The sequence below is a fragment of the Portunus trituberculatus genome, chromosome 50 (assembly GCF_017591435.1).
Source record: "Portunus trituberculatus isolate SZX2019 chromosome 50, ASM1759143v1, whole genome shotgun sequence".
NCBI classification, from domain to species: Eukaryota; Metazoa; Arthropoda; class Malacostraca; order Decapoda; family Portunidae; genus Portunus; species Portunus trituberculatus.
Genome location: NC_059304.1, coordinates 4,991,293 through 5,018,631, shown reverse-complemented (window position 1 = coordinate 5,018,631; position 27,339 = coordinate 4,991,293). Strand labels below are relative to the sequence as shown.

Genomic DNA, 27,339 nt, shown 5'->3' with positions numbered 1-27,339 from the left:
ACTCTCTATTATATGTTTGTATCAGTTTCGGAAAACATTTTTCTCACTTTTAGAACATCAGTTTTGCTCATGTGGACTAAATAAAGAGCTTTTTCTCTAAATATTTACAGCTAGTTTTTGGTGTGTGCCCCCTTTCACAAAAATAAATAAATGAATAAATAAACAAATAAATGTAAATTCAAGCAGTCTTCCTTAACAGACAAAGAATTATATGATTTAAGATGAACTAAAAAATTACAATCTTAATTTTTCTTCCATTATATAACTGTAATAATACAAGGAAAATAATACAAGTCCTCATAAATCAGAGGATCTCCCCCTTGCCAAAACTCTTACTCCCTCAGAGATAATAAACCATTCATTTTCTACACATGAAGCCAAAGGATATAAACTGTACTGTATCTACATCTTTTCAACCAAGTCTACATCTTACCCAACAGGAAATGTTGGTGGTTTCTTGTTCTGCCTCAACATTCGCTTTTAGCTACCAGAAATATCAAAATTTTACCATTCCAGGCTGCTATAAAACACCCTCGTTGGTGCAAAGACTTCAAGTAAACGAGGATAAAATATACAAAACCCAGCTTTAATAACCCTGCTTAGGTAAACGACCCTCACACGACCCTTGTTCTGTATTATCGGATCGAAAGTTTGTGGTGCATTTCGCCCTTCCAATACACTACAGGAAGAACAAGAACATCTGTGCAGTACGTACGTTCACGAAGCATGCGGGATGAGGCCTTTACTGGCGTAAAAGCACTATAAAAACACTAAAATCAGGAGACACATCAGATGGAGGACGTCCCAGTCGCTTGTAAACAAACATCCTCCGCCGCTCGGCGTTCGTGTTCGTTCCCATGCACATACAACCTCGAGAAAATTCATAAGTACCCATTACTGGGAATCTATTACTTATAAGAACATGTTTATACATTCATAGGTGTCTGTATATAAAAAGAAGTCCAAAAAGGGGAACAAATTTTTATTAGAGATACTATTTGAAAGAAAAGCCATTTACTACAAGTACACGTAAAAGATTATGGCAGTGTAGTGTCTATTGGTTTTCTGGCTACTGATGTAAATGTAACAATATTTTTTTCCGTGTAAATACCAATAAGAACACCTTTGTTTGCTTTCCACATGCATAACAGTATTCATATATCGCTCTTTTTTCAAAATATATCAATTATCTATTCCTTCTGTTTCCTCCCTCAGTACTTTCTCATCTGTGATCTATCCCAGGCCCAATATCAAGCAAAGACATCAGTACAGTCTGGCGCGTGGGATCTCTATTGCTCCACATTGATTGCCGATGTTGATGATCGAGTCGTCAACTTTTAACCTTTGTAAAGCAGCACATATATGTGCCATGGCTCTTTTAATTATGTTCGTTTCGATAACTAAACAACCTCAATTTCCCAAACATATGTGGTTCCACATTTCGACAGTAAATCTATTCTTGTTATATTGTCGATGATGTATCAATCAATCAATTTCGACAGTAAATCTATTCTTGTTATATTGTCGATGATCTCATAATGAGTTGCTTCATACTTTATATTTTCAAATAAGGTCTGCCACCTTTTCGTTCAATCCATCCACGTCTTCCTCTTACATCCTATTTGTTAATTTATTTTCGAAGCCCTCTAGTTTACCATCTTTATCTTCACCTTTTCTTCCTTAGCTTCCCTCTCACTTTATTCGTACCCGCTCTCCACGGTTTCGTTTCGCAACTCCTTTATACTCGTCTTTTCACAATCCATTACCTTTCGCCTCTTCCACCACTGTTTATAGCTTCCCTCTTTTCCAACTTAAACGATTGCAGCAGCAGCGCCGTAGTAGTAGTAGTAGTAGTAGTAGAACTCCTTTCTCGTCTTTTCACAATCTATTCATCGTTCGTCAGACTCCTATCTATACACATATGTTTCCTCTTCCTTCACTGCTTCTAGCTCCCCTTTTTTTCCAACTATATATATATATATATATATATATATATATATATATATATATATATATATATATATATATATATATATGTCTGCACTGTACCTGCCTAGGTATATAGTCATTGCCAATGTCCATACATGATCTTATATGGACACATGCATATGATCATTGCTATACATGCAATACTGTATATATGTAAAAAGCCTAGGTACTACCATATACTCGTTTTCATTATTGTCTAACTTGTGATTTCAGCAACAGACGAACAAAATTACCTTCTGTGACTATACTTTGGATAGAGTCAATCGTATCAATTTGTTATTGTTATTTCAGCGAGTGAGCTTTTCATTTCATCGGAATTCTTTGCCGTTAAGCAGAGAGAGAGAGAGAGAGAGAGAGAGAGAGAGAGAGAGAGAGAGAGAAAATGTTGCATGGCATTCTACAATCTTTTATTGCACAGGATGATGTTCTGATTATCACTCTACATCTTTACTCTCTCTCTCTCTCTCTCACACACACAGACTGACAGTTCAGGTACTGAATGTCAGTGAAAGAGATTTTCTTATACATTATATATATATATATATATATATATATATATATATATATATATATATATATATATATATATATATATATATATATATATATATATATATATATATATATATATATATATATATATATATATATATATATATATATATATATATATATATATATATATATATATATATATATACATATTGTCTTGAAATAAATTCTTGAGTGCTGCTATTACAGGAAGCCATGTGCTGTCAGCACAAACATACCAAGTTTATATCCTATAGACAATGTTCAATACTATATAATTTTTTTTTTTTTTATCCTTTGGGCAAGATGCCACCAAACAGGATTTGTGCAACATAGAGAATACAAGATAGTCTCATATTATCTTCAACACTGCTGTATATTCTGAATGAACACTGAAAAGATTAATGTTGTCCAATCATATATTGTTTTTATTTATCTAATCTATTCCTCATTACTGTTTACCTAGAAATTATCACATGCTATCCATGGTTCCTAACAGTTAAACACACCATGTTTTTTACAATATGTATCAACACTGCACGAGGTATTAGTAATTCAATTCATACTGAAATGTGTTAGTACTTTTGATGAATACATGTATCTGAGCGGAATAGTAATGCCCCACTGATGGACCACAAAATACTTACAGCTGTTTGGAAGATTTGGACATGATATCTAAACTGATAATTTATATAAATGGTAAAAAAATAACTATATTTATTAATTGGCTATACTTTATTAATTTTGGCATACCTGAGGGTTAAGAAACAAGTCCTGTTAAGGGAAATGGCAGAGAACTCAGTCTGTAGTTAATTGCAATGCTCATGCAAACATTTTTTCCCTGCAGGAAGAAATTAACATATGTATCAGTGTAGCATTATGTCACAGGGGGATAACAAGATGACCCAGCATACAAAGGGTAGGTATACAATTTATGAAGGTGTAGTATATAAGTGCCAAACTGCCAGGAACTGCTGAGATTAGCTTACATATTTGGTATCCTAAATGTCTAATATCTATCTCTTCCTCTGCCTCTGCCTCTACCCCCTCTATACCCTCCCCGATTGTCATAGCCTCCTCCTCCTCCTCCTCTGTAGCCCCCACCTCCTCCTTGATACCCCCTTCCACCACCACCATAACTTCCTCCTCCACCATATCCACCGCTACCACCTCCATAACCACCACCACCACCCCCCCCATAACCACCACCACCACCACCACCATAGCCGCCACCACCACCACCACCACCACCATAACTGCCTCCACCTCCATAACCACCACCACCACCGTAACCACCACTGCCTCCACCCCCTCCATAGCCACCTCCACCTCCACCACCATAGCCACCTCCACCGCCTCCCTGGTTCCATCCTCCCTGCACACGGTCACCACCACCAGAGAACCCACCACCACCACCACCACCACCACGGCCACCACCACGACCACCTCCACCACCTGTTGGATAAGAGCAATTCGTTAGCCTTGATTAACAATGAACAAACTGGCTAATAAAACTTTGAATACAGAAAACTTCAAAACATATTAAATCATACACCAATACCTTTTTAAATGCCTTCTTACTTTATGAAACTAAATGAATCATTTACTTTGAGTTATAAATGACATTATCAACTATTTGTTACATTTAAGTTCCTGTATCTATGAAGTTCATCCTATGTACTTGCCTCCTGAGCGTTGAGTCCATGAGGGCATTTCAGGGGGTGGTGGTTCCAGTTCATTGGCACGGCCTCCTCGATCAGGCACCTTTCCAATAATGATCTGCAAAAAATATTTCAACATACTCTGTAACAGTATGTTACTAACAAATAAGATGTTAATCCCTCCTATGAACAAGTGAAATATATGGCAATATTGCTGCAATGTGAAGAGTGAAACTTATGTCTTCTCTTTTACAATAAAAATCTGCCCACAATGAACTATCCATTCTCTCAATAGATACTGTTCACTTTCCTATCCACTTCAATCTATGCCCACCTTGTTGAGGGCACTCTTGGTCTGCTTCCGTACACTGGCATTGCTCGTCTTCTCCAGCACTGCCAGATCTTCCCGAGCTGCTAACATATCCCCAACACTCACTGATGGCTCCTCAGTCATCTGATCCCGGCGAGTCCTGAAGGCCTTCGTCAGATCATCTTCTCGACTCTTAGCTTTATCAGACCACTGCAAAAAATATATGCTGCCTCAATTACACATACCTTGGGTGAAGTTTCACATAAATTTCTTATTCATTAAAAATCATCAAATGTTAATAAAACTATTCTGAGTCTATGACAAGAAAAATCATTGAAAACTTGAGCTAAATAGTAATCAATTGACACTATTTACATACCTGGAATGACTGCACTGTTACATCTAGACGTTTGATCATCATCTGGCGACGCATGCGATACTCATTGTGCATCTCACTCTGCATCTGTCCCAGCTGGGCCCACTGCTTGTCTGATAGCTCTCCAGTGAAGAGAGGCTTGCCAATCAGAGCTGGTGGGGCCTTGCTCTTTACATCACGTACCTAAGAACAAAACATTTCTTACATAATCCCTGACTATCTTGCATGTTCCTCTCTGCTCATGGCATTAATACAGTAAACCCTATCTAAGTTGGATTAATTGAAGGGAATCCCAAGCCAAGATATATAAAAAGTAGATATAATCTTAGAAGTCATTTTAAAAATTAGCAAACAAAGCAAATCAAGCAGAAACACCAGTTGTACATGACACAGCAGAACAAAGGTCTTATAAAGAGTGGACAGTGTTTTCAGTACAAATACTAATATAAACACCTGTATCCATGGACTGTATATGGGAAAAAATCAATATTTCATATTTGTATTATGTATTCAATATTCAAATATGTACTGTCTATCTTTTCTGGTGTGCATCTTGAAAATAATTTTCTTTGGCATCAGGAGCACTAACTACATTAAAGCTTCCTCACCCTTGTCTATTTCAACAGCACCATACACCCAACTGTAGCTTCTTCTGTCCTTGCACACTGGAATCTTGCTTCTCAAACTTAATCTATTCCTGAACACAATTTGAAACCTGACATATTTGAAAAAAAAATTTGTTTTCCTTGCAGGATCCAATGTAAAATGGATTAATCCATTCCCCAGTACCAGTCCATCCTGTTTTAGGGGCTTATGCCAGATGCTCCTGTAGTCAAGATGGCTGCTCCACATTATCTTCAGCTCAGAAGTTATTCACCCAAAAAAGACATTAAATTAACTTAATGACACAGAATTTATCCTCAGATATTATTCAGACCATACAGGTATTCTCTTTGTCACTGAACTAATGAGGGAAACCTTACAGAGTGACACATAAGAGTAGTCCACTTACTGCCATAACATTTAGACTTACTGTTGAGAAAAACTACTGGAAAAAATGTAGTTGTGTAGTAGTTACAGCATTGTGGGTCAAGAGACCCAAAAATGGCTCAGTATTATTCCTGAGAGCCAAAAATGGATATACATCAAGGCTCTTCAATGGCAACACATCTAACTTATTTCAAAGATTGAATTACTGTCTTACCCACCGTCTCTCTCCTACAAATACATAAAAACGAAAGAAATATTCATAGAAACTACAAATTAGTAATAAAAAGCAGCTTTTACTTGCTCTTTTAGTATTTGAAATAAAGTAACTGCTTGTGAATATAATCATGGTACAGCAACTGAAGCAATCAAAATTTTATTTGAAAACCAATTTGTTAAAAAAGATAGGGATTTTAGAACAAAAGTTCCACTGTAATTATGTTAAAAATTAAAGGTAATTTCAATCAGTGGTTATTTTCTCCTAATCAATAATTTGAATAACTCAAAATAGCACAAGATGTGATGATTTACAACAGAATAGTGCATTAGATATCCATCTTAAGTCTGTGTGAGTGTCTAACTTCTCTAATATTTTGAAGAGCAATTTGAGATATCCAGTACCTACCCAACTTACCCTAAATATGTACGACACTTACCTAATGGCATGAAAGTGTCTGACTAATCTGATATGAGATATTTGGTTCTGACTTACAAGTTTAGTATACAAAAATTTATATTCACAACCCCATTCAATACAAGAAAACATACTTCACCTTTATATCATGATCCAAAAATTAATTCCACTTCATCTAGTCAAAGAAATATTTATTAGGTGCTTCCTGAGCAACTACCTCACCTTCTGCTCCACCTTGTTAAACAATTGTTGTGGGGTGATGTTGGCTGGAGGTTTGGGAAAGCCAAGGGTGACCAGCATGGCCTTAAGGTCCTTAGCCTGTTCACTCTCACGCTGCAAAGCAAAATGTGCTGCTCAGCTATGTGTCACACTTGACACACATGTAAATTTCATAGATATTTCATTTTCAATTAATGGTACTTTTGAGTTGATCAGTAAATGTTGAAAACTTTATTCAGATTGTTTGTAGGGGAGGCCTAAACCTCTTTAAGCCTGCTCTAGAATAACAAATGTTAATCTGACAGTAATCAATAGTATTGAAGTATATAGTGCTAAACCTTTACCGATTGGGTTATGTTCGTGAAAATGTAATCATAAAGCAAATGATCATGTAGCAAACCTAAGATTGAAGAGGATATAATGACAGACTATGATGCTACAAGTGATCCTTCTTACAAAATAACGAAGAAATATAATAAATAAAACAAATAAGTCATAAATTATAATAAAAATATTATGCTAATAAAAAATAAATAAAAGGAAATAAACTCAAAGATGTTAATAAAAATAAAGAAAAGAAAATAAACTCACAATGTATAATTGGATACATACAAACATACCCAAAGAAATAATGTCATACTTGTGTGTGGAGTGAGTGTGCACTCTAACGATCATAAAAATGAAGTATAACCCATCGTATAGTAGGTAAGGCTAGTAAGGGAAAAAAGATTGTAAAAGTGAAATATTGTATAACAGTGAATTGTATAGTGGGGAGAACCTGTACTTAGTAAATAAATATGATTCACAAACAATACAGATACCTGAAGCAGAGCATCAAAAGTAATAAGGTATTGTATGAGAGATTGCATACATGCATACACCAAGGCTATCACTCTCAAAAAGAGTAAACAAGACATTCACACCCATTCACAGTATTCTCTTAGCCCCTAAGCCCTCGAAAGAGAAGAGAAAGTACTCGTTCCCTCACTTTTTGGAGAACAGCATTTACAGTGAACAGATATTACTAATAAAAAATACATAGAAAAATATACTAAAGATTTCAATAACATGTCTCTCAGCTTTAGCAGGCAGGAGATCCTACCATTTCTACAGTCATGGCTGAGTCAGGTTTGGCTGACGAGATCATGCGAGCAGCCATCAACTCCCCTAACAGGAAGTCTAATAGGAGGAGCCTGTCCTGAGTGGTTGACAAACGTTGGCTCACTGCTCCTTCAATCAGCTGGGAGTGGGGACACCCTGAAAAGTGAAGTAAGACAATTAAAAAACTCCATATAAAAAAAACATCTGATCAAGTGGCAAACACTGAACCCACTTATGGCTAATATAACACCGTTATGGTTTTGAATCCACACTGTACTATGATTGCCTATTATATATCCTGCATAGTACAAGCCACAATTCATCAAACATGTCCTTTTTAAAAAATGCATTATAGTAAACCCCAGATAAACTGGACATAAATAAGCCCAATACTAAATAAGTCATACATATTCAAGCTTTTTCTTTTTTCATGTTCTATTCCAAGTGCACTGGCAGGCATTTCTTCACAATTAATTGAGTAATTTTAAGCCATTTGGCATATGCACTGGCTAAAATACCATTTCATCATCCACTTCATTTAAGGAATTGTCTGAGCCATTGGAGTGGCAAAACGGGTGTGTGTGCCACAACCTTGGGTGCAGTGACAACATCAAAGTATACACAACTGAGTTATTAAGCATGTAGTAGTGTCTTGGCTTTCTTTTGTTCTGTAGCCCTTATTGTTGCCTTTGCAATTCTACCAGATTTTCTAAAGGCAAGGCTGTGTGTCTGAGATGTTGAAGATGCTGTCAGTGGCAGACAAAATGGTTGTTATGCAAGGCTATGAGAGATGTACCATGCCATGCCATGAGTGTGTATGTCTGTGTATGGTGCATGTGTATGCATGAGTGCTTCATGTATGTAGAACCTATTTACAAAATGCATTACACAGACCATTTCAATTGCTAGTGGTATCAGGTGTGCAAAATGTGAAAAATAAAAAGACCCAGAGTGACTCAGATTTTTAGATAACTGGATTGGCCTTTTCCCCAACTGGTCTGATTTATGCAGTGGTTAATGTACTATCAAACTTGGTTCATAATACGTAACTAATAGGAATATAAAAAGAGGACAATATGTAGAGACACTGTCCTTGTTCCATTATGAACATAATTTTGAATCAATAAAAAAAATGAATAAATAAAAAAAAAAATAAATAAAAAAAAAAGTCACCAGTTAAAGTAACTAATAAAAGAGAGTAATGTACTCATGTGTGTAAAAAAAATCTCACTATACTACATAAATTTTATAATCTAAATGTTCAAATACAAAAGAAAAGAACTAAAGTAAAGGAAAAGAATTAAGGAGTTCCATGACTGTCAATGATGCAATTATAAAATTCCATCATATACAAAGTCCAAAGAACCCACCCAGCTCCTTGAGGAAGGATGACACCTCCATGAGGAATGAGGAGTGTTCATCTGCAGCAGAAGTGGCATTCACCATTTCTTCAAGATTTGCTAAAACCCGTAGCTCCCCTGTGACCCAGGCAACAAGGCCAGTGTAGCCAGGGCATTTTGCACCCCCATCCTGTCCATCTACTGCTTTTCGTAGCCCAGCCTCCTCACTCAGTTCCCCACTGTACCTGTCAGGGTTAAAGGAGGACAATGGTTTACATTCAACTATTATTACTTAAATCTTTATGACAGCCTTCACACAAAGCCAATCCATGTTTCTGTAAACATTTACAACAAGCCCTTCCTTTACCAAATATGGCTGTTTGTCTTCTCAAACTTTTTATGAAATGCAAAATTTGGTCTATTTCAGTTTCCTTGACCAGTTAAACCAAAGCAAACTTAATACAATATAACCTAAACTTACACCTAACCTAACTCTGTTTCAGGCATAATGTGTTACTTTTCAGAAGCATCAAGATGAGTCAATAATCCCCAGCCCATGAAATAAACTTCATAAATGCGTCAAGTAGGTATAGTGATTATACTAAAAGTAGTGTTGTCATGGGTTATTGACAAGGACTAATATTAAACATTAACCCATCTACTAAATAGCAAAGGAAGATTAACAAGATTGGATTAATTGGAAAGGGATTAAGGATAACCCTGAGGCCTCTTAGGAAAGTTAGATTAATGGCCTCATTGAAATAGGCAAGAGAGCTACCCCTCAGAAAACAAATCTACTTAAACACTTCAGAACAGTACACTACTCATCTTTACTCAGCACACTACTACTCCAGAAGGATATTCCGTTCAGAAATACAACCAAGTACTCATATTAGCATCAAGGCTGTGCTGGTAATTACTTAGCTCAATACAGGGGTACCTTGAGAAACAAAATGCCTGAGATACAAGTTTTTTGAGATATGAGCTACGATTTGGTAATCTTTTTTTTATTTTGAGATAGGAGCAAAATTTTTAGATACAAGTCGTGCTTGAGGATGTTGCCGCAGGTCGGTGAATTGGCACATCGGTCCAGCCTCAGCTGAGCAAGTACCTACGTGTTTCCCGTGGATCTCATGCACTGTGATTGATATTTCACCATTTTCACACTATTTACTGACCTTTATTTATTTATTTTTTATTTTATTTATTTATTTATTTATTCTTTTTTTTTTCGTGTCTAAAGAAAGTGGTTTTTAATTTACGTTTAATGTTTAAGTGTGAATGGTGCCTGCATCCATTCTTCTCTCCTCCTCCTCCTCTAACATTTACCACCATTAGCCAAAAATGTGTCTCTCCCAGGTTAGAACACTAAATAAACTTTTGCTGTTATTGCATATATTTTTATGTATTGATAAAGTATGCATGTGTATGTAACTGAAAAGGCAAAACTAGTTTCTCCTATCTCCGCCTACCTCCTCCACCAATGTTTATCACGGAGGGGAGGAACCTCTATGGCTACGGAAGTGCAGCCTCTCTCTCTCTCTCTCTCTCTCTACTTAATTAAAACTTCATGTTTTCAATGAATAATGTTTACAGGGTTGTCAACGATCTCTTCTGTGATTATTAGAGCACCCAGTCTTCTGTGGGTGGCTATATTTGTATACTCTAGTTGATCAACAGTCCCAAGTGAGGGTTGAGAATGCAGTAGGGTAATGTCCTGCAGAATACACCTTACGAGATATACTTTATAAGAGTGGTTTATCTATTTATATTATCTCTTGTTATGTCTTATAATGTTTCTGTGCAATAATTATTATTCATAAATACCTTTTTCTTACCTGAAAACATGCAAAAAAAAAAATAAATAAATAAATAAATAAAAAAAATAGGGTTGCTCTTTTTGGGGAGGCTGGAATGGATTAATGGCATTTCAATGCATTTCAATGGGAATTTTTTTTTTTTGAGATATGAGCTTTTTGAGATACGAGCTCTGTCACAGAACAAATTAAACTTGTATCTCAAGGTACCACTGTATATGCACGTCTAAAGTTTAAGCCACCTAACCACCAGACTGACACAACAGTTGCCATGACTGGGTGTGTCCAGATGGGGACCCATCTCCAATTAGAGTTAGGGAACTTTACCCCCAGAGCCTTTAGCTTGTTCTGCATTGGCAGAGAAATCAAAGGAATGGCACAATAGTATGAGACTGCAGATTTACTTAGAAATATTTTCTGTAACAAGAAGCATGATATTCAGGTTCTTTTGAACACTCTTTGCCCTCTCTCCCAACAAATACAGTCTATCTTTAACTTCTAAGTTTATCATCAAGATTTCTTACCAAGATGAGGGTCTTGATCCCTCATCAATCTCTTCTGCATCTTCCAACCAAAACTACTAATGTACCGCTGGAGAACTGCAGGACGGTTGGCCAGTTTTAGATGCAGAACATAACTCACATAAAGACCTAGCTAACAATACTCATAAAGAATTTTTCTGAGCAAATGTTTGAAGGACTGGAGAGATTGAGCTGACACAACTATTTCAGGTAGGTATTTGAGATAGGTATTTCAGGTAGTTTGAAGGACTGGAATGTGAGCCCCCTTTAAAAAGAGGCATAACATTAGCAGATTTCCAGACAGAGGGAACCTTCATAGAAATACTTTTTCAGAAAATTAGATACAAAGGATAGCATAAGGCAGGGGCACACTTTCTGAACACAATACAGGGGAGGCCATCAGGACCACAACTAGGAGATAATTTAATCTTATTTAAAGCCACCATAACATCACTTACTGTGAATTCCTTGAAAACAAAGAGAGTCAACTATTTGATGGGGGTGAGGATCTGGCAGTGAACCTCGGACAAACACCGATGAAAAAGACTGTACCAAGCAATCTGCCATACTAATACAGTCCTCTACCCAAGACCCATCAACCAGGACAGGGCTATCTGAAGGGGGATTATCTTCTTCCTTAAGTAACAGTGAAACCTTAGGGTATCACCAGAGGCAGCTAAGAAATGCTCATAATTAATAATTGCAAGGTTAACATCACTTTTATGTTGAATATTCAGATCCCTAAGAAGAAACCAGCTCCTCACGGTTAAAGGGGAATGTCGACTGTAAGAGCTTCTTAAATGCTTGTAGTTGTGCCAAGTTACTCCCCGTCTCCTCTGGAGGTCCTTAGATACAGAACTGGCCTAAGGTGGTCTTCTAGATCTATCATAATTTGACTGGACAGGAACAAACACAGTGAACACATCCATTAGAATCTCAGGAAACTTTGTGTAACACTGTTCTACATTGTAACCACTAAATAAGGAATCCCACTCAATACCAGACAAATAATATTGAAACTGGGGAAAACTGCAACGAAACCAGTCAAAACGATCAGGAGGAATAACAGAAGAGGAGGTAGATGAAAATATTAGCGTAAAAAAAATACTACAGGGCCACAGCCTGGAGGTGGAGCAATGCTGTCAAATCTAGATACACGATCATGCTCAGAAGTAAGAACCAAGTCAAGAATGTTACTAGAACTAAGAAAAGTAGGATATTTAACCCATTGTGTGAGGCCAAGGGGAACAAATAAGTGACTGATTAAGGAGCTACTAACTGGAACAGGACCAGACCAATTAATTGATGGTAAATTGAAGTCACCCATCAGCACTACATATTTATCAGAACAAAAGGAGGATAAATAAGATACTAGTACAATGTTTTCTAAGTGGGAGTAACTGGGGGGGTCTATAAACCACAATGACATAAGTGGAAACAAGTGGAAGAAAAACTGCTAGGGTATTAGGATGGTCTTTAAAAACTTTACCCACTTTAATGTTGTTCTTGATGTAAAGACCAACCCCCCATGCTTGGAGATTCCTGAGGATGAATAATTTAAAAAAAAAAGTAATACCCAGATATATTTACAACAGAAGACTTGACTTCATGGGTAAGCCATGTTTCACAAACACCCAAATTCCTACACCACAGGAACAGAAAAGGAACCTTATTCACTAAACAATTTAAATTTAAAAGCAGAAAAACAATATAGGAAACAAGAGAAGACTGAAACACATCTACTTTCCCAACTCCAGGTCTGCAATCTTCATTCTGACACTCCCTCCTGGAGTACCTAATAAAGGGGAACTGGAAACCGTAGGGGCAGAGTTAGGAGGACCTCTTTAATCATATCATCATTATAATAAATGAAATCCAAAATCCCTCACCTAATGACCATAAATTATCAGAGAAATATGAACAAATTTGGGAAAAAAAAAATGCACAATTTATAGTTTAACCCAACCAATTTTCTCATGTAGCTTATGTTTTTTTTCTGGTGAGACATGTGATGAATTTATTTATGTTCTACATAATTTCTGTTGCAAATAGATAGTTTTCAAGTTACAACTCTTTCAACTTATGCCTAGCTCTCATCCCCAACAATCTTTGGGAACCTGTGGGAACTCATAGTTTTTTGTGTGCCCCAGAGAGAATCAAATTAAGGTTATAATATTGGGTTCAGTTAGTAACCCCTGTTGTGGGAGGGGATTGTCCATGGAGGACATAGCCCCCAAGCAGGTAGGTTATGATGTTGGAAATGCTGTTCACCAAAAACAATGCAACAGCATCTGTCAAAGATGTAAACGATGCTTTTTCAGGGACTTTTTTTATTTAATTTTGTTGTTCCAAACTCTTTAACAAAGTGCATTCATTACTCAATTTAATGCTCCCCCACCTAAAAACTCCTATTTCACACAGGTCCTCAAAGATCGTTGGGGATGAGAGGTAGACATAAGTTGAAAAGTCATGATTTGAAAATTATCCATTTGCAACGAACATTCTGTAGAACATCAATCCAGTTTTTCCTCCTTACATATAAATGTCTCATAAAAAAACAAACAAAAAAAACAAGCCTAGTCAGAGAGTCACTGGTTAGGTGAAACCATTAACTGATCAAAATAATCAAGCCACAGACTGAAAGCCCAGAGAGAGAGAGAGAGAGAGAGAGAGAGAGAGAGAGAGAGAGAGAGAGAGAGAGAGAGAGAGAGAGAGAGAGAGAGAGAGAGAGAGAGAGCATTATGCTGACAAATTATGGGATTGCCACACCCGCCTACATCTGGAAGAGTAATGAACAGCGCTCAACAAACGACAGGTGTCAGTGCTCCTTACGAATACAGTTACAACCGAGCACTCTGATATGAACACATGAATCACCTTGAAACGGTATTACCAGCAATGGTTTCTGCAAAATTCCGATTTGGTAAATATTGCAGATACCATTGACTTGGGTCAGCTGGGTTACGTTGGGAGATAAAATATGTGGTGGCGAATAATTATGTAGCCTATTTGGCTTTGGTTACGGTCATAATTTATGATATAGCTCACCCCAGGTCCTCCAGGGAATCTAAAATATCGTTCTCCATGCCGCTACCTCCACTCCACTCCTCCCCGGTGGTGCCGCGCTGACACACGCCGCTCACCATCTCGAATTCACGTATGGTCTTTGCCTAAATACTTAATATATCCATTTATGCATCAGTTTATCAAGAAAACACTGTAAAATAATTAACATAAACGCATTTGTTATTCAAAATTTCTTATTATACAGTATGAGGGAAAGTTGTAATCTCTATAGGTTACTGACATGTGGAGTATAATGACTGATTGATTGATACCTTTATATATTGGCATTATATTAATTGGGTATCATGCTGTTTATGATTTTCATGCATTAATTGGATTAAGTTTTGCATAACGTAAATTATGTGGAATGATGGAATCCAAGGGAAGCAGATAAATGTGCAATGTGAATGAGGAACAGGGAGACTGCCACTTTTTCAATCCTTTTTCGTTAAACATTTTCTCTACCTACTCTTAGATTTGTAACTGATTTTGTTTCAAGGACATTTTATGAATATGAAGACCTGTAAAACCATGGTACCATGTACCATGTGTAAAACTAATTAAAATATGCTACTTAAAGAATGCAAGGATAGCCCTATCGTAAAGAAAATTTTGTATGTAAATTTTGTACTCTCTAACGGTAGTGCTTGCTGCTATGTAGATCTGTGTAAGTTTAATCATCATATAAAAAAAAGAAAATGTACTTCCACAACTATAAATACGTCTCAGAATAGGTAACATGGAAACGAATGCAACCATTAATGTTTATTTGGTCAGCTGGTTTTGGCATCCACGTGTCCGATCACTCTTCTCACGGAATAACACGTCTATCTTTGTGCTCTATCTAATGAAACACGTCTTTTAGGAACATTTCCTTCGTGATTTTACATGTGTTGACTTAATCATAAAAATATAAACCTACATGAGTTTTCTGGTGGGAATATTAAAATCTCTGTCTATCCAAAAAATAAGTGGAGATGACGGACGAATTTCCGACGAAATGACAGACATAAACACGACGGTCTGAAGGATGTTATTTAGCCTAAGCCTCTACCAGAGGGAACATAATCTACTAGACCTTTACAACCCAACAAAACTACTACTACTACAAACCAACCCTATGAAGAAACAACTCGGGAAGAAATGTGGTGGACGAGAGGTTCAGAACAAGACATGACTCAAGGAGGATGCTGAGCCACACTCGTCTTAAAGTGTGTGAGTGGAAAGATATATGTATAGCGTGTATTTACTTAGTTGTTTACCTTGTTGTATTGTACAGGGTTCGAGTGGGGCTCATAGTGTCTTGTCTCTATTTATCCAAATTTTCTTTTAAAGTTATGCACATTATGTGATGTAACAACTTTATCTCTCAATGCATTCCACTTTTTCACCGTTCTATGTGGAAAACTGCATTTTCCAATATCCTTCACACACTGCCTCATCCTAATCTTCCTTACATGGCCTCTTGTCCTTCCAGCTTCTGTCACCAGCACCAGGTCTTCCTTGTCTATCTTTTCTATGCCATTTACTATTTTATACATTGTTATTGGGTCTTCTCATTCTCTTCTATCTTTTAAGGTTAGCAGTCCTATTTCCTTCTTCATATGTTAGGTCCTTTAGTTCTGACACCATCTTTGTAGATATCTTCTGAATCTGTTCTAATCTTCTTATATCTTTTTTTAGATATAATAATATCCTAAGCTGCATATTCCAGCTTAGGATGTATCATGCTTTTGATGATTTTTTTCATTATATCTTTGCCCATGAATTGAAATGCCACTCTTATATTAGTGTGTGTGTGTGTGTGTGTGTGTGTGTGTGTGTGTGTGTGTGTGTGTGTGTGTTTCACTGTTTGATCTGCTGCAGTCTCTGACGAGACAGCCAGACATTAACCTACGGAACGAGCTCAAAGCTCATTATTTCCGATCTTCGGATAGGCCTGAGACCAGGCACACACCACACACCAGGACAACAAGGTCACAACTCCTCGATTTACATCCCGTACCTACTCACTGATAGGTGAACAGGGGCTACACGTGAAAGGAGACACACCCAAATATCTCCACCCGGCTGGGGAATCGAACCCTGATCCTCTGGCTTGTGAAGCCAGCGCTCTAACCACTGAGATACCGGGGGTGTGTATATGTGTGTGTGTATTCACTGTTTGATCTGCTGCAGTCTCTGACGAGACAGCCAGACGTTACCCTACGGAGCGAGCTCAGAGCTCATTATTTCTGATCTTGGGATAGGTCTGAGACCAGGCACACACCACACACCGGGACAACAAGATCACAACTCCTCGATTTACATCCCGTACCTACTCACTGCTAGGTGAACAGGGACTACACGTGAAAGGAGACACACCCAAATATCTCCACCCGGCCGGGGAATCGAACCCCGGTTATCTGGCTTGTGAAGCCAGCGCTCTAACCACTGAGCTACCGTCCGTGTGTGTGTGTGTGTGTGTGTGTGTGTGTGTGTGTGTGTGTATTTACCCTGATGATGCAAAAGGCATCATCAGGGCAACAAGCCCTGATGAATGATGCCTTTTGCTGTAATAAATAAGTAATAAAGCAGGAGGAATGAAGATTTCCACGGTGATTTCCCTGCATTTTACTGTATATATATATATAATCAGATTATATTTAAGCTCTTAGATAAGGTTAAGGCAGATTAGATTAGATTATAGAGTAAGAATTAGAGGTTATTCTATGATTTAGGATAGACTAGGTCAGATAAGATTTAATGATGAAATTAGATCATATTATATGGTAATGCTTAGCTTGTGAATCTGTGTGTACTCCAAAATAATCACTTGTTTTATTACCTAATGAATAACAAAAATCCACAGTGGACAATTCTATATAGCATACATAACTGATTTGATTCCTGACTCTCTGTGCTTCTTATTCAAATGCTATCCCCAAAACTGCAGAATCACTATATTATATGCAACCAAAGCAACCATAATGTAACTAATTTGTGAATGTAGTGTTAGCAACATGTAAACAAGACTTTTCACTCATTAGTCAAGTGTCACCACAATTCTTCATCACAATAATAGTAACAGTTTTTATGAGGCACAGGATGATGTTTTGAATGACATAGGCCTAGACTGATTTTACTCACAAAGTAACTTTATTTTTTAGGTGTGGTGGTAGCAGCAGTATTTTGGTTTACACTGCTGATCTATGTCTTGTCTTTCCTACGAGGACGACCAGGGAGTCCAGCAGATTCCACAAAGCACATAAATACCCTGAGGCAAGCAGGAAATATTGCACTTGCCCGGGTTGCTAAAAGTCAGGTGAGAGAATCATCCCAAAAGTTGAGAATTTTCATCCCATCTCACTTTATTCTAATTTTGTAGGTATTTTAGAATAATTGCATTTGTCTGATATGTGTTTTCTTGTATAAATGGTATCATGTTACTTGTCAACATACATCTATTTGATTTATTTTATGTTTGAACACATGTATCTTTTTATTTTGGTACTGTTACTCATTACTGATTGTACAGTATATCTGGCATTGACTTTTATATAGAAAATAGGAATAAGTTTTCTTGTGTACAAAATTTTATGTTGATATGACAATCATCATTATTGTAGTGTGTGTTAATTCATCTACTTTTAACACATTCCCTGCAATTGCCAACATGGTGAACTCACCAGCACTGCAATACAAATAAATTATCGTCACGTCAGTGCTAGTCAAGCCAGCAAAGCGTGAAGAGGAGGGTGTTGTCTGGGAGAACACCCAAACAAACCAGCAACCTCAAAGTGTTTGCCCACCTGGGGTTCACATCGCATACTGAGAAAAATTTATTCTTCTCTGCAAAACGACTCACCAATGGGCATACTTTATTTGGCAATATTCAGTGCGTCTCTATACTGTACTATATTTTTCCTTTTCTAAATTTGCTTTTATATTTTTGTCTCTTTGTTTTCCATATTTAGAAAATGAATGCTACATGGTTTTATGGTCAACTTAGTTCAACAGAAGAGAGAGAGAAGATAAAATAAGATAATAAAGATATCAGGAAAATTATGAAATTATGAAAAGATCAATAAAGAAAATTATTAAAACTTATCAAGGAAAGTCTACTTGTGATATCTCAGTTTGAAATATTTGTTACAAAAAAAGTTTTATGTTCTTCTGAAGAAAATACAAGATAATATAGTTTTTTCACATGTATAAAAAAAAAAAAAAAAAAACATTTTTCAGCTAATTTTTATAACATTTTTTTTTATTGTTTTGTTTCTTTACTTATGTTTATTTATATATGCAATTCAAAAGGGTCACCAATAATAGCTTTTTTTTATATGAATTCTTCAAATAATATCAGGAAAATATAAAAAAAATTATAAAAAAGTCATGAAGCTTGTCAAAGAAAGTCCAATTGTAATACCTGTTTCAATCATTTGTTATAGAAATAATGTTTATGTTCTTCTGAAGGGAAAAAATGCAAAATAATGTAGTTTTTTTTTTACATGTATTAGAAAGAAAATATGGAAACAAGAAGACTATTTCTCTTATAATTTTTATAAGACTAAAAACAAAATAAGCTTCATATTATTTATTAATCAGTGTTTATTATATCCTCCTACACATAATGGTTATTGAAATTTTACTATATAATCCAATTTCTATTAATAGTAAGATTAAAATGTGATATATGTGAAAACTGTTGTACGACCCACAGGGGGCCGGGTTGCATTGCAACAGTGGATAGTAACTGATGACCCACTGGTGGGACATATCGCAGGGAACGTATTAATATGAATGACAAGTGGTTAAATTGCAATGATTCTTAGTGGAGTCATGTCCTGTTCCAGGCATTGCTGAGTGAGTTCTTGCAGCATGCATGGAAAGGAAACATCTCCCTCAGCTATTCACTATCTTCCAACAAACCTGTCCCATCATCTAGACTCACCTCAGGTAAGAATATGAAAATTCATCATAAAAACAAATGTCATGTTGTTTGGGATACAATGAAAGTACTGTACGTACTATATATATTTAAGTGATTCAGAAATAGAAATTGCTGTCAGTCATCATATAAAAACAAATTTTTTTTTTTAGAAAATATCAGCTAGTTTGATATCTCATCTGCTTTGTCATATTTATGATTCATAACTGTAGTATGTGTATAGTTCTATTACCTTTGAAACAAACAACACAATATCTGTGCACCACTTTTGCTCTACTGATTGGTGTGGTGGATAGGTGGCAAGGACTCCCTGAAGGTGGTGGTGTCAGGGGATACAGACAGCTTGCTTGGGGTGATGGCAATGATGAACAGTGTGGCTACCAACACTCATCATCCCCTTCACTTCTATGTCACTCTGCCCAGTGCTGTCATACCTCACTTCAAGTTAGTCATCCATTCATCAGGTTGATGATGCCTTTAATCCTAATTTTTAATTTACTTCAATATACAAATTTTCCATTGTCCTGGAATGGATGTAATTAATTACTGTATTTGCTTTTCTTAAAGTCTATGGATAATATTCCCTTCATAAACCTTTAAAATATTCACATACAGTTCTGTATTTTTTTTATCATGAAAAGTCACTAAGAGACTAAGAAATAATCCTACCCTATTCATTAGGCAAATATTTTCCTACAGTAAGTGGATATCTCAAACCAAACTGCGTACTGCTGGTCTCACTGTGAAGCCCCATCCATCCAAGGTGCCACAAAAAAGGCCCCATTATGCCAAAATCTACATCAAGGATATATTCCCCAACCTGAAGGGCAGTTTTGTCTACCTTGAACCAGATGTGATTGTACAAGGTTAGTTCATATCTAGCCACTCTGAATGCCTCATTGTACATATTCTTCAAGTTTTCCTTAGTTATTCAAAGCTCAAAAACTTCTATTTTAGGTGTATGTTTAGCTATTAAACATTGACTCTAACCTATTTCATAATTTTTTGCTTTTCTGAAACCTTGTTTTCTCTTTCACATTGGCATCAAGTTTATCCCACCACCATGTCATTTTGGATTTTCATATCTTATCTCAATAAAATTTTCCTTGCCATTTGCAAAACATTTGCCATACTTTTCTCACATAGTCATACTACCAAAGATATCTATGTTCAAGAACCATTAATATTTAATGTAATCACCCTAGTTTTGTATTATTACCATTACTTATTGTTTACAAATGTTCTGATCTACATGTGTATGTAATGAAAGATAATTTTAACATAAAGGTAACAACCTTTTAATTCCTTTGTACAGGAGACATATCAGAACTTCTGAGCACTCCTATCATCAGCTCCTACTTTGGTGCCTTCACAAAGGATTGCTTCTCAAGTTCCAAGCACCTAACCCTGACCCACCAATACTATTCCTCCCACCTAAACCTGCTCCACCCTGCCATTCGTGCCCTTAAGATCCGTCCTAATACTTGTATTCCCAATACTGGAGTCTTTGTGAGTGAGATGCACCTTTGGGCCAATGCCTCCCACCAGATGCAAGAGTTGATCAGCAGCAGCACCATCAAGTGAGGCAAAGTGTGCAAGCTGGTTGTTTTAATATGAAGATGTAATTCCTTATGCAAATACTATTATTTTTCTGTGATTGTTATCACTCCTATTAAATTAATAGATATCATAATTTTGGTTTTAGTAGAATTATTTATAAAATGAAAACATGCATAATTGTCTTTTATTTTGCTATTGATAAAATGAATTCATATTTTTTATTCATTTATACTTTATATCTCCTACACTGCTTACCTCTTACAGTGACCCAATATATTCTTCCATGGGTGATGAGGGAGAAGCAGCTGTGTTAGCTGTGATATATGGCCACATGGTTCCCTTGCCTCATGTCTGGCACCTCCCTGACCTAGGTAAGTCAATTTTGTCTTAGTGTAGAAATATAAAAACATATTTAGCTTATATCTTAAAGGCACTTGATATTATGGAGGTATTTTTTTATTCTGTCCTGTTAACTTCTGTTGAAAGATTCTCAATATTTTTCAGGTCTGAAGGCACAAGTCAGCTACTCCAAACATTTTGTCCAGTCTGCCAAGCTTCTACACTGGAATGGCCACTTCAAGCCTTGGTCACGCAAAGCTGCTTTCTCTGATGTATGGCTGCACTATTACTTGGCTGACCCAAGTGGCAAATATCGACCAGCTAGAATTTCTCTTTAATACATACAGTGTTATTGGTCAATTTTCCTCATTCAGTATTATTCCAGTATTATACTGGTACTGGCTGCAAGACTAATCTTTCAAACCCTCTCATTCATAAGTGTGCAATGATAACTTAATTCATACCTTTTGTAATTATCTTTATGATTATACTAGTGAGCTTGTATTTTTCACAACTAAGAAGTCTGCAAAGTGGAGATAATTTGGGTTGATTTTTCATGTTGTAGTTCCTTCTTGTCTTGAGCTACAGCACAAGAGTACAAACCCAAATTGAAGAGCTGCAATTTCACTGCCTGTTAAAAATGTCAGGTTAGCAATCTATCCTCTTACATGTTTTTATATAGTGTGAGCTAATGTTTGCATGCACATGTATGAAAAGATAATACAAATGACCAGAAGTGTCTTGTGCCAACTTACTAGTAGTGGTCACACAAAGTCTAAGGCCTCATGTATAATAATGTATTGTCTCACTCTAGCTGAGGAAATCAATCCTAGACTTCTCAATTATAAGATGAAAATAGTAACCATTACACCATAAAGCTGTTTTTAAAATAATCAAAATAATGCATCCTGAGTATAGAATAATGTTATAATCATATAATTTAACATAACAATTTAATGGTCATAATTTAATCCTTTTTATGAAACAAATTCCACATGTTAGCCTATCACTGAAGTTACATGACATACCTATTTGGTGGTCATAAATTCATCCTTTTAAAAAAGTTCAGTATACACTTAAGTCAGCCTTCTTCACCTTTGTGTGCGCAGGAAAAGGGGGAGAGAAGGGTCACTAGTCAAGTGCTACATTGATTAATCTTTTACTGAGAGTTCAAACACACACAAAACACAACAGTAGGGTTCATTAAAAGACATCTGAACAATATTCACATTTTTTACTAAACATCTGCAAGGTTTTAAAACATGTGGCACAAAAAATATGAAAATTATGTCTGAGAAATGAGAAGGGTGAAGATGATGACAGTAAAGAGGCAGTGAAAAGGAATTATCTTTCCTTATAAATCAATAAAAAAGTAACCATTTGATTGTCAGTGATGGTGATGCATAAGTTGTTGCAGTGCTGAAACTCTGAACCCAACACAAATGACAACAAGAAAATATGTAATCTTTGTTTCTGAAGCTAAAAGCATAAGAGAATTCCACTAGCTCATAATTTGTAATTCTAAATTGCTTTCAGTACAGTCAAATTCTACAAATTCATGTACAATATCTTTGATGATTACTCTATAGTAAGATGACTTTAAGGTCACTGCTCATCCAAACCACAATAGTGCTTGCACTGCACTCTGAAATAATCAAGGGACTATGGTATTTAAACTGTTTTTGCACTCAGACAATTTGGGAAGTGTGATCACTGAGACAGTTTGCAAGTGCATGATCTAGGTGCTGCACAGTTTGCTCATAAGTTTTATTATAGTTATTCTTGAAAACTACCTAAATATGGTTCCTTACAAAATCTTGCCTTCAAGAATGAAGACTAAGATTTGATAGCAGATAAGTGGCAGATAGTTTACATATATGACAAATAACATTTTCATTGCTGACAATGAGTGAGAATTCCTTGTAAAAATCAAAGCAGCCAACTTAATGGATTCAGGAAAGGAAAATATGCGTCATGAAAAGAATGGGATAAAGGTATTTGATGCCAAGCAAAATTACAATATAAAGCTCAGCAGGACTGTCACTTGTTGAGTGGCTGATATATGCTTTCCATACAAGTCTGCTGTATTTGACTTTCTTTGTGATATAACTTTCTATACAATGCTACATATTCTTCTTCATCCACTCTTATATCACAATGCCCTTTCCATACCTATCTCCAATTCAATTTCCCTCTTGCCTCTAATTTCATTATGAGTATGTAGCTTTCATCTCTTACATCAAACAATAGTCACATATTGCTTGCTATTCTTCTGACTCAATAGTTTTTTTTATCTCACAAGATTAATTTAATTTATAAGCTAAAGTATGAATTTTAGTTGTATTCTGCACAAAGAAAAGTTTAGGAGGAAATCTAGTTTTAATAAGCTGAAAATTACATACAATGTAATTTTTTTCTTCAGAAAATCTTGTCTGAAAAATTCTGTACAAAATACTTCAGTGCGTGGAAAGTGTGATATGGTCTCAAAACTTATTATAAAGTCATATATATAAGTGTGCATACCTGCTTAAGGTGGTTACACTAAATATCTACCAACTTACTATTTATTGAAATTTGTAGAAAAATGTTCAGCATATTATGTAAGATAATGAAAGTTTTTTCCTCTCTCTCCTATGTAATTGCCTTAAATTTTAATATCTGTACTAAATGAACCTTCAGTATTGTGCTCTGGATCTTTATGATAGATAGACTATATTATGATCTCAACCACATAAATGCATTTTGTTTATTCAGTGATAAGTGAGGTGATGTATGGGCAGTGCCTGCAATGGTAAAGAATGTGACCGCTATGAGACTTATCATTCATCATAAATTTCTCTTTTATTCTAATATGAGAAAAGTTACAAAATGGTGAAATGATCTGAGATGTATAAGTGGATGGTGTTATTTTCTAATACATGTATGCTACAATATTGCTAAAGATTTTCAAAACTCAAAGCAACTTTATCTTCATAGCAATCACAGATAATATTGTTAACATGTCTACACCACATTAATGCAAAGGTGATCTTAACCATGTTAGCAGTGAGTGAGTGGAAATGTGAAGGAAGAAAAGTGATATAGTGCCAAGTGTAGTTGGTGTAGGACAAAGAGGCTCACACCATCTCATTATGCCCAATATACCTGGATTTTTTGTACCCTCAAGCTATTATGAATGCTGTTCCTTATTGTATTTATTTTTTATTTTATTATGCTGATATAAGTTTCATTTGTGTAAATAACATTTTATAAAATTCTATAACTACTAAAATCATAGATGTTTAATAATTCAGCTGCAAAGATTTATTATTTAGTGAAATTAACAAGTGATTATGGTTACCTCTGAGGAGAAAGATTTCAGATATATGGTAATCAGCCTTTCATGTTGACTTGAATGCAAGTACATGTTTGTAACTATGTGGTAGAAAATGATGATAATACAGTGAATGATTAGCAAAGTCTTGGTCACAAGAAAGTTTTACTCTTGAAATGTAATAATGTTCTTTCTTTGAGGAAAAAAAAAAAAAAAAAAAAAAAAAAAAATCAATATCAAGGTGTGTTCCTGAGCAGTGAAAATTGAGCTGTGAAGTGAGCTGAAACATAGAGAAGGCTTCTCTCTATTCTCCATAGGGAAAGAAGAAATAAGGGGGAGGAGCAAGTGATCTCCAAACTGGAATGTTGCAACTGGTAACAACTTTTACAACCTCACCATCAGACACTTTATATGGCCACTTTTTTTTTTTTCTCTCTCTCTCTCTCTTTGGAGTCTTCAAAGCCACCGGGCTTAAGGGAGTTTTGTCAGTATGGCCATGATAAGGCTTAGTGTGAGGGCAATGATAGTCCTGTCGGTTTGAGGATTACACGATGGTTTCAATGAGGGTAGGGCGGCAGGGTACTGGAGCTGTGTTGGGGCTGAGATTCTCTTTATCTTGGGAGAAGGGAGATGCCTTACTCTCAGGCCCTGCTGCATGTGCTGCCCCTCCTGCACTCACCGTAGGGAGGTCAGCTGGTCGTGCCTCCTCCAACTGTGAAACCAAACTGCGAGTGGAATCTGGAGAGGCAAGAGGAGCTGGACGAAACATATGGGGGCGCACCAAAGGATACTCCTCAGGGTCTGGAGCATCAGGGTCTTGGTACAGCCCCACTGTATAAGCTACAACAGTGGCATGGTCCAGCTTGCCAGGAACCAAAGCTAACTTCTCACACACCTGCAAACCGAAGTTTTTGTGAATCATTCACACACTTTCAGTATTATGTTTAGAATAGTAAAAAATAATGAATTTTTAAACTTGCACAAAGCTGTAGTTCAGCTCATTGAAGCCAGAATGTATTTCTTCTTATATTATGATGTTATTAGTGTGTTAAAGGATGCAGACCACCTAACAAAGGATATCAGGCAATTTGCATGTTAACAGTGTAAAGTGTAAAGTAAATATGACTTAAGTTCCCAAATTAGGATACACTGTAGATGTATTCCTGAGAAGATCAGACCTCATATTTTATGCTGACTTTTCTTACTAAATTATGCATACTATTTGCTTAAGATGATTTCACTATAACTACCAGTTTCAATAATTTTTCATATTCAATGCTTCTTGTTACTGGTTTTATCAATAAAGCATAACAATTCAGGTTTGTCGTGACATAGGCCATGCTATTTGGGTTAAGCTTTGTGGTAAAACAACATGTCATAGATGTTTGTATTTCTCAATATAGCACACTTACCTTCCTACGGCGATTACGTTGTTGGGAGCGAGATAGTTCTTTGGAGGTAGAAGAATACAGATCTGGGTCCTCAAGAATTCTTCGCTTAGCTACTGTTAGCTTGGTAGCAAAATGAACCATTTCCAAGCACAGACCTTGAGCAGTGGTGACAGGACCTGGGCTGGTGAGACCACATCTCAAGAGATCCTCCATTCGAAGTAATGTGAGTTCATGTCGTTGATGAGCCTCTACCAAGGGCAGGAAAGGGTCTTTTACCTCCTCCTCTTCATTTTCTGGTAATCCAGCTCCAACAGATTTTACATTAGTAACAGCCTGTAACAACATATAGGTTTTTATTACATACCCTGGTACATAAAACATGTACATAGATATTTCAAGAGCTTCGCTAATAAAGTATGATATCTTTTAATATGACTCAAACACTTTATGATTGAGATAGAAATATGCATACATGCACAAAGATAATCAATCATACATATAACACATATATGATGAACAAAACATCAATTTTCAGTTTACTAATTGCATATGTAGATAGTTGATTTTGAAATTAAATTGAGTCATAAGAAGTAGCCTTGACCAACCTGCTTTGCTGTGCGAGGCTGACCACTGTTTGGTTGGTCCTTGCTTGCTGAAGGGGTTCTCCTCACCCGAGCACTTCGCTGTTGCTGTTGCTGCTGTCTGCCTGAGGAGTGTTGAGAGTGATGTTGTCGACTAGCCGATCCATGCTGCCTTCCAGAACCATGCTTATGATGATGCTGCTGTTGCCTCCCTCCTGTTTGTTGTGTCTGTCTACTTGCTGAGGACTGAGGCTGATGTTTGCCTTGGTCTTCTTTGCTTGCATCACCACCACGCATATTTTCTACCCCATTCTGTTGCTCTTTCCCATTACCCTGAGCATCTTTAGGGGCTGGTGGAGTTTCCTTCCGAGGAATGGCAAACTTACCCACCACAGGATCAAAGTTGTCAGAGATGCCATCACTGGTAAGGAAGACAATATCTCCTGCCTCACAGTAAGTTAGAGAACAGGTCAAGTTGTTAAGTTCTGGGTTTGTGCCATCCACAGGGCCCAAGGCTCCAAGGGCATCCCGCATATCCCTCATGCTGTAGATATCATGTGAGCCTGCAAATTTAGAATTCTGAATTTACATTCTGATCTTAGCTGCGATACTCTGAACTTTTATTCACACATTAATCAGAATTCCTTGTAACAGATCTTCCTTCACTGCACTC

General features: G+C 36.5%; 4 protein-coding genes across 6 annotated transcripts in view; 1 reads left to right on the top strand and 3 right to left on the bottom strand.

Annotated features, from left to right (window-relative positions):
* Nucleotides 1–1,888, bottom strand: part of LOC123499975 — a 57,846-nt gene extending 55,958 nt beyond the window's left edge. The window contains exon 1 of one of the 3 annotated variants that reach the window (XM_045248516.1): nt 716–1,888. In XM_045248516.1, the coding sequence (XP_045104451.1) occupies nt 716–728 (13 nt within the window). In that variant the 5' untranslated portion in view covers nt 729–1,888. The remainder of the gene's footprint in view (nt 1–715) is intronic. The other 2 variants (XM_045248515.1, XM_045248517.1) reach the window with 2 other exon arrangements.
* Nucleotides 1,889–3,236: 1,348 nt separating this feature from the next.
* LOC123499976 (protein FAM98B-like) lies at nt 3,237–14,646 on the bottom strand. The gene is made up of 8 exons (XM_045248518.1): nt 14,535–14,646; nt 9,179–9,393; nt 7,810–7,964; nt 6,711–6,821; nt 4,871–5,050; nt 4,516–4,701; nt 4,206–4,299; nt 3,237–3,975 (listed from the first exon to the last, which is right to left on the bottom strand). Exons 1-8 carry the CDS (start codon nt 14,630–14,632, stop codon nt 3,530–3,532), a joined length of 1,485 nt encoding a protein of 494 aa, XP_045104453.1. The 5' UTR covers nt 14,633–14,646; the 3' UTR covers nt 3,237–3,529.
* Nucleotides 14,647–15,316: 670 nt separating this feature from the next.
* LOC123499977 (glycosyltransferase 8 domain-containing protein 1-like) lies at nt 15,317–24,189 on the top strand. The gene is made up of 8 exons (XM_045248519.1): nt 15,317–15,767; nt 17,702–17,856; nt 19,388–19,490; nt 19,779–19,926; nt 20,182–20,348; nt 20,798–21,062; nt 21,307–21,413; nt 21,547–24,189. The coding sequence occupies exons 1-8, from the start codon at nt 15,740–15,742 to the stop codon at nt 21,717–21,719; spliced, it is 1,146 nt and encodes a 381-aa protein (XP_045104454.1). The 5' UTR covers nt 15,317–15,739; the 3' UTR covers nt 21,720–24,189.
* LOC123499973 overlaps nt 22,597–27,339 on the bottom strand; it is a 35,345-nt gene continuing 30,602 nt past the window's right edge. The window contains exons 6-8 of the mRNA XM_045248511.1: nt 26,691–27,229; nt 26,107–26,418; nt 22,597–25,589 (exon numbers count right to left, since the gene is read on the bottom strand). Of these exons, the coding sequence (XP_045104446.1) occupies nt 25,239–25,589; nt 26,107–26,418; nt 26,691–27,229 (1,202 nt within the window). The 3' untranslated portion in view covers nt 22,597–25,238. The remainder of the gene's footprint in view (nt 25,590–26,106; nt 26,419–26,690; nt 27,230–27,339) is intronic.

What these genes read in the sequence shown, in the direction of transcription:
- LOC123499976 (XM_045248518.1), bottom strand. Translation starts at nt 14,632, where the DNA reads ATGGTGAGCGGCGTGTGTCAGCGCGGCACCACCGGGGAGGAGTGGAGT. An exon ending in CAGCCATGACTGTAGAAATG is followed by an intron (nt 6,822 to 7,809) that starts GTAGGATCTCCT and finishes TTTGCTTTGCAG; the next exon opens with CGTGAGAGTGAACAGGCTAA. An exon ending in TAACAGTGCAGTCATTCCAG is followed by an intron (nt 4,702 to 4,870) that starts GTATGTAAATAG and finishes TATTTTTTGCAG; the next exon opens with TGGTCTGATAAAGCTAAGAG.
- LOC123499977 (XM_045248519.1), top strand. Translation starts at nt 15,740, where the DNA reads ATGCTGAGCCACACTCGTCTTAAAGTGT. An exon ending in CCCGGGTTGCTAAAAGTCAG is followed by an intron (nt 17,857 to 19,387) that starts GTGAGAGAATCA and finishes GTCCTGTTCCAG; the next exon opens with GCATTGCTGAGTGAGTTCTT. An exon ending in GCTGTCATACCTCACTTCAA is followed by an intron (nt 19,927 to 20,181) that starts GTTAGTCATCCA and finishes ATTTTCCTACAG; the next exon opens with TAAGTGGATATCTCAAACCA.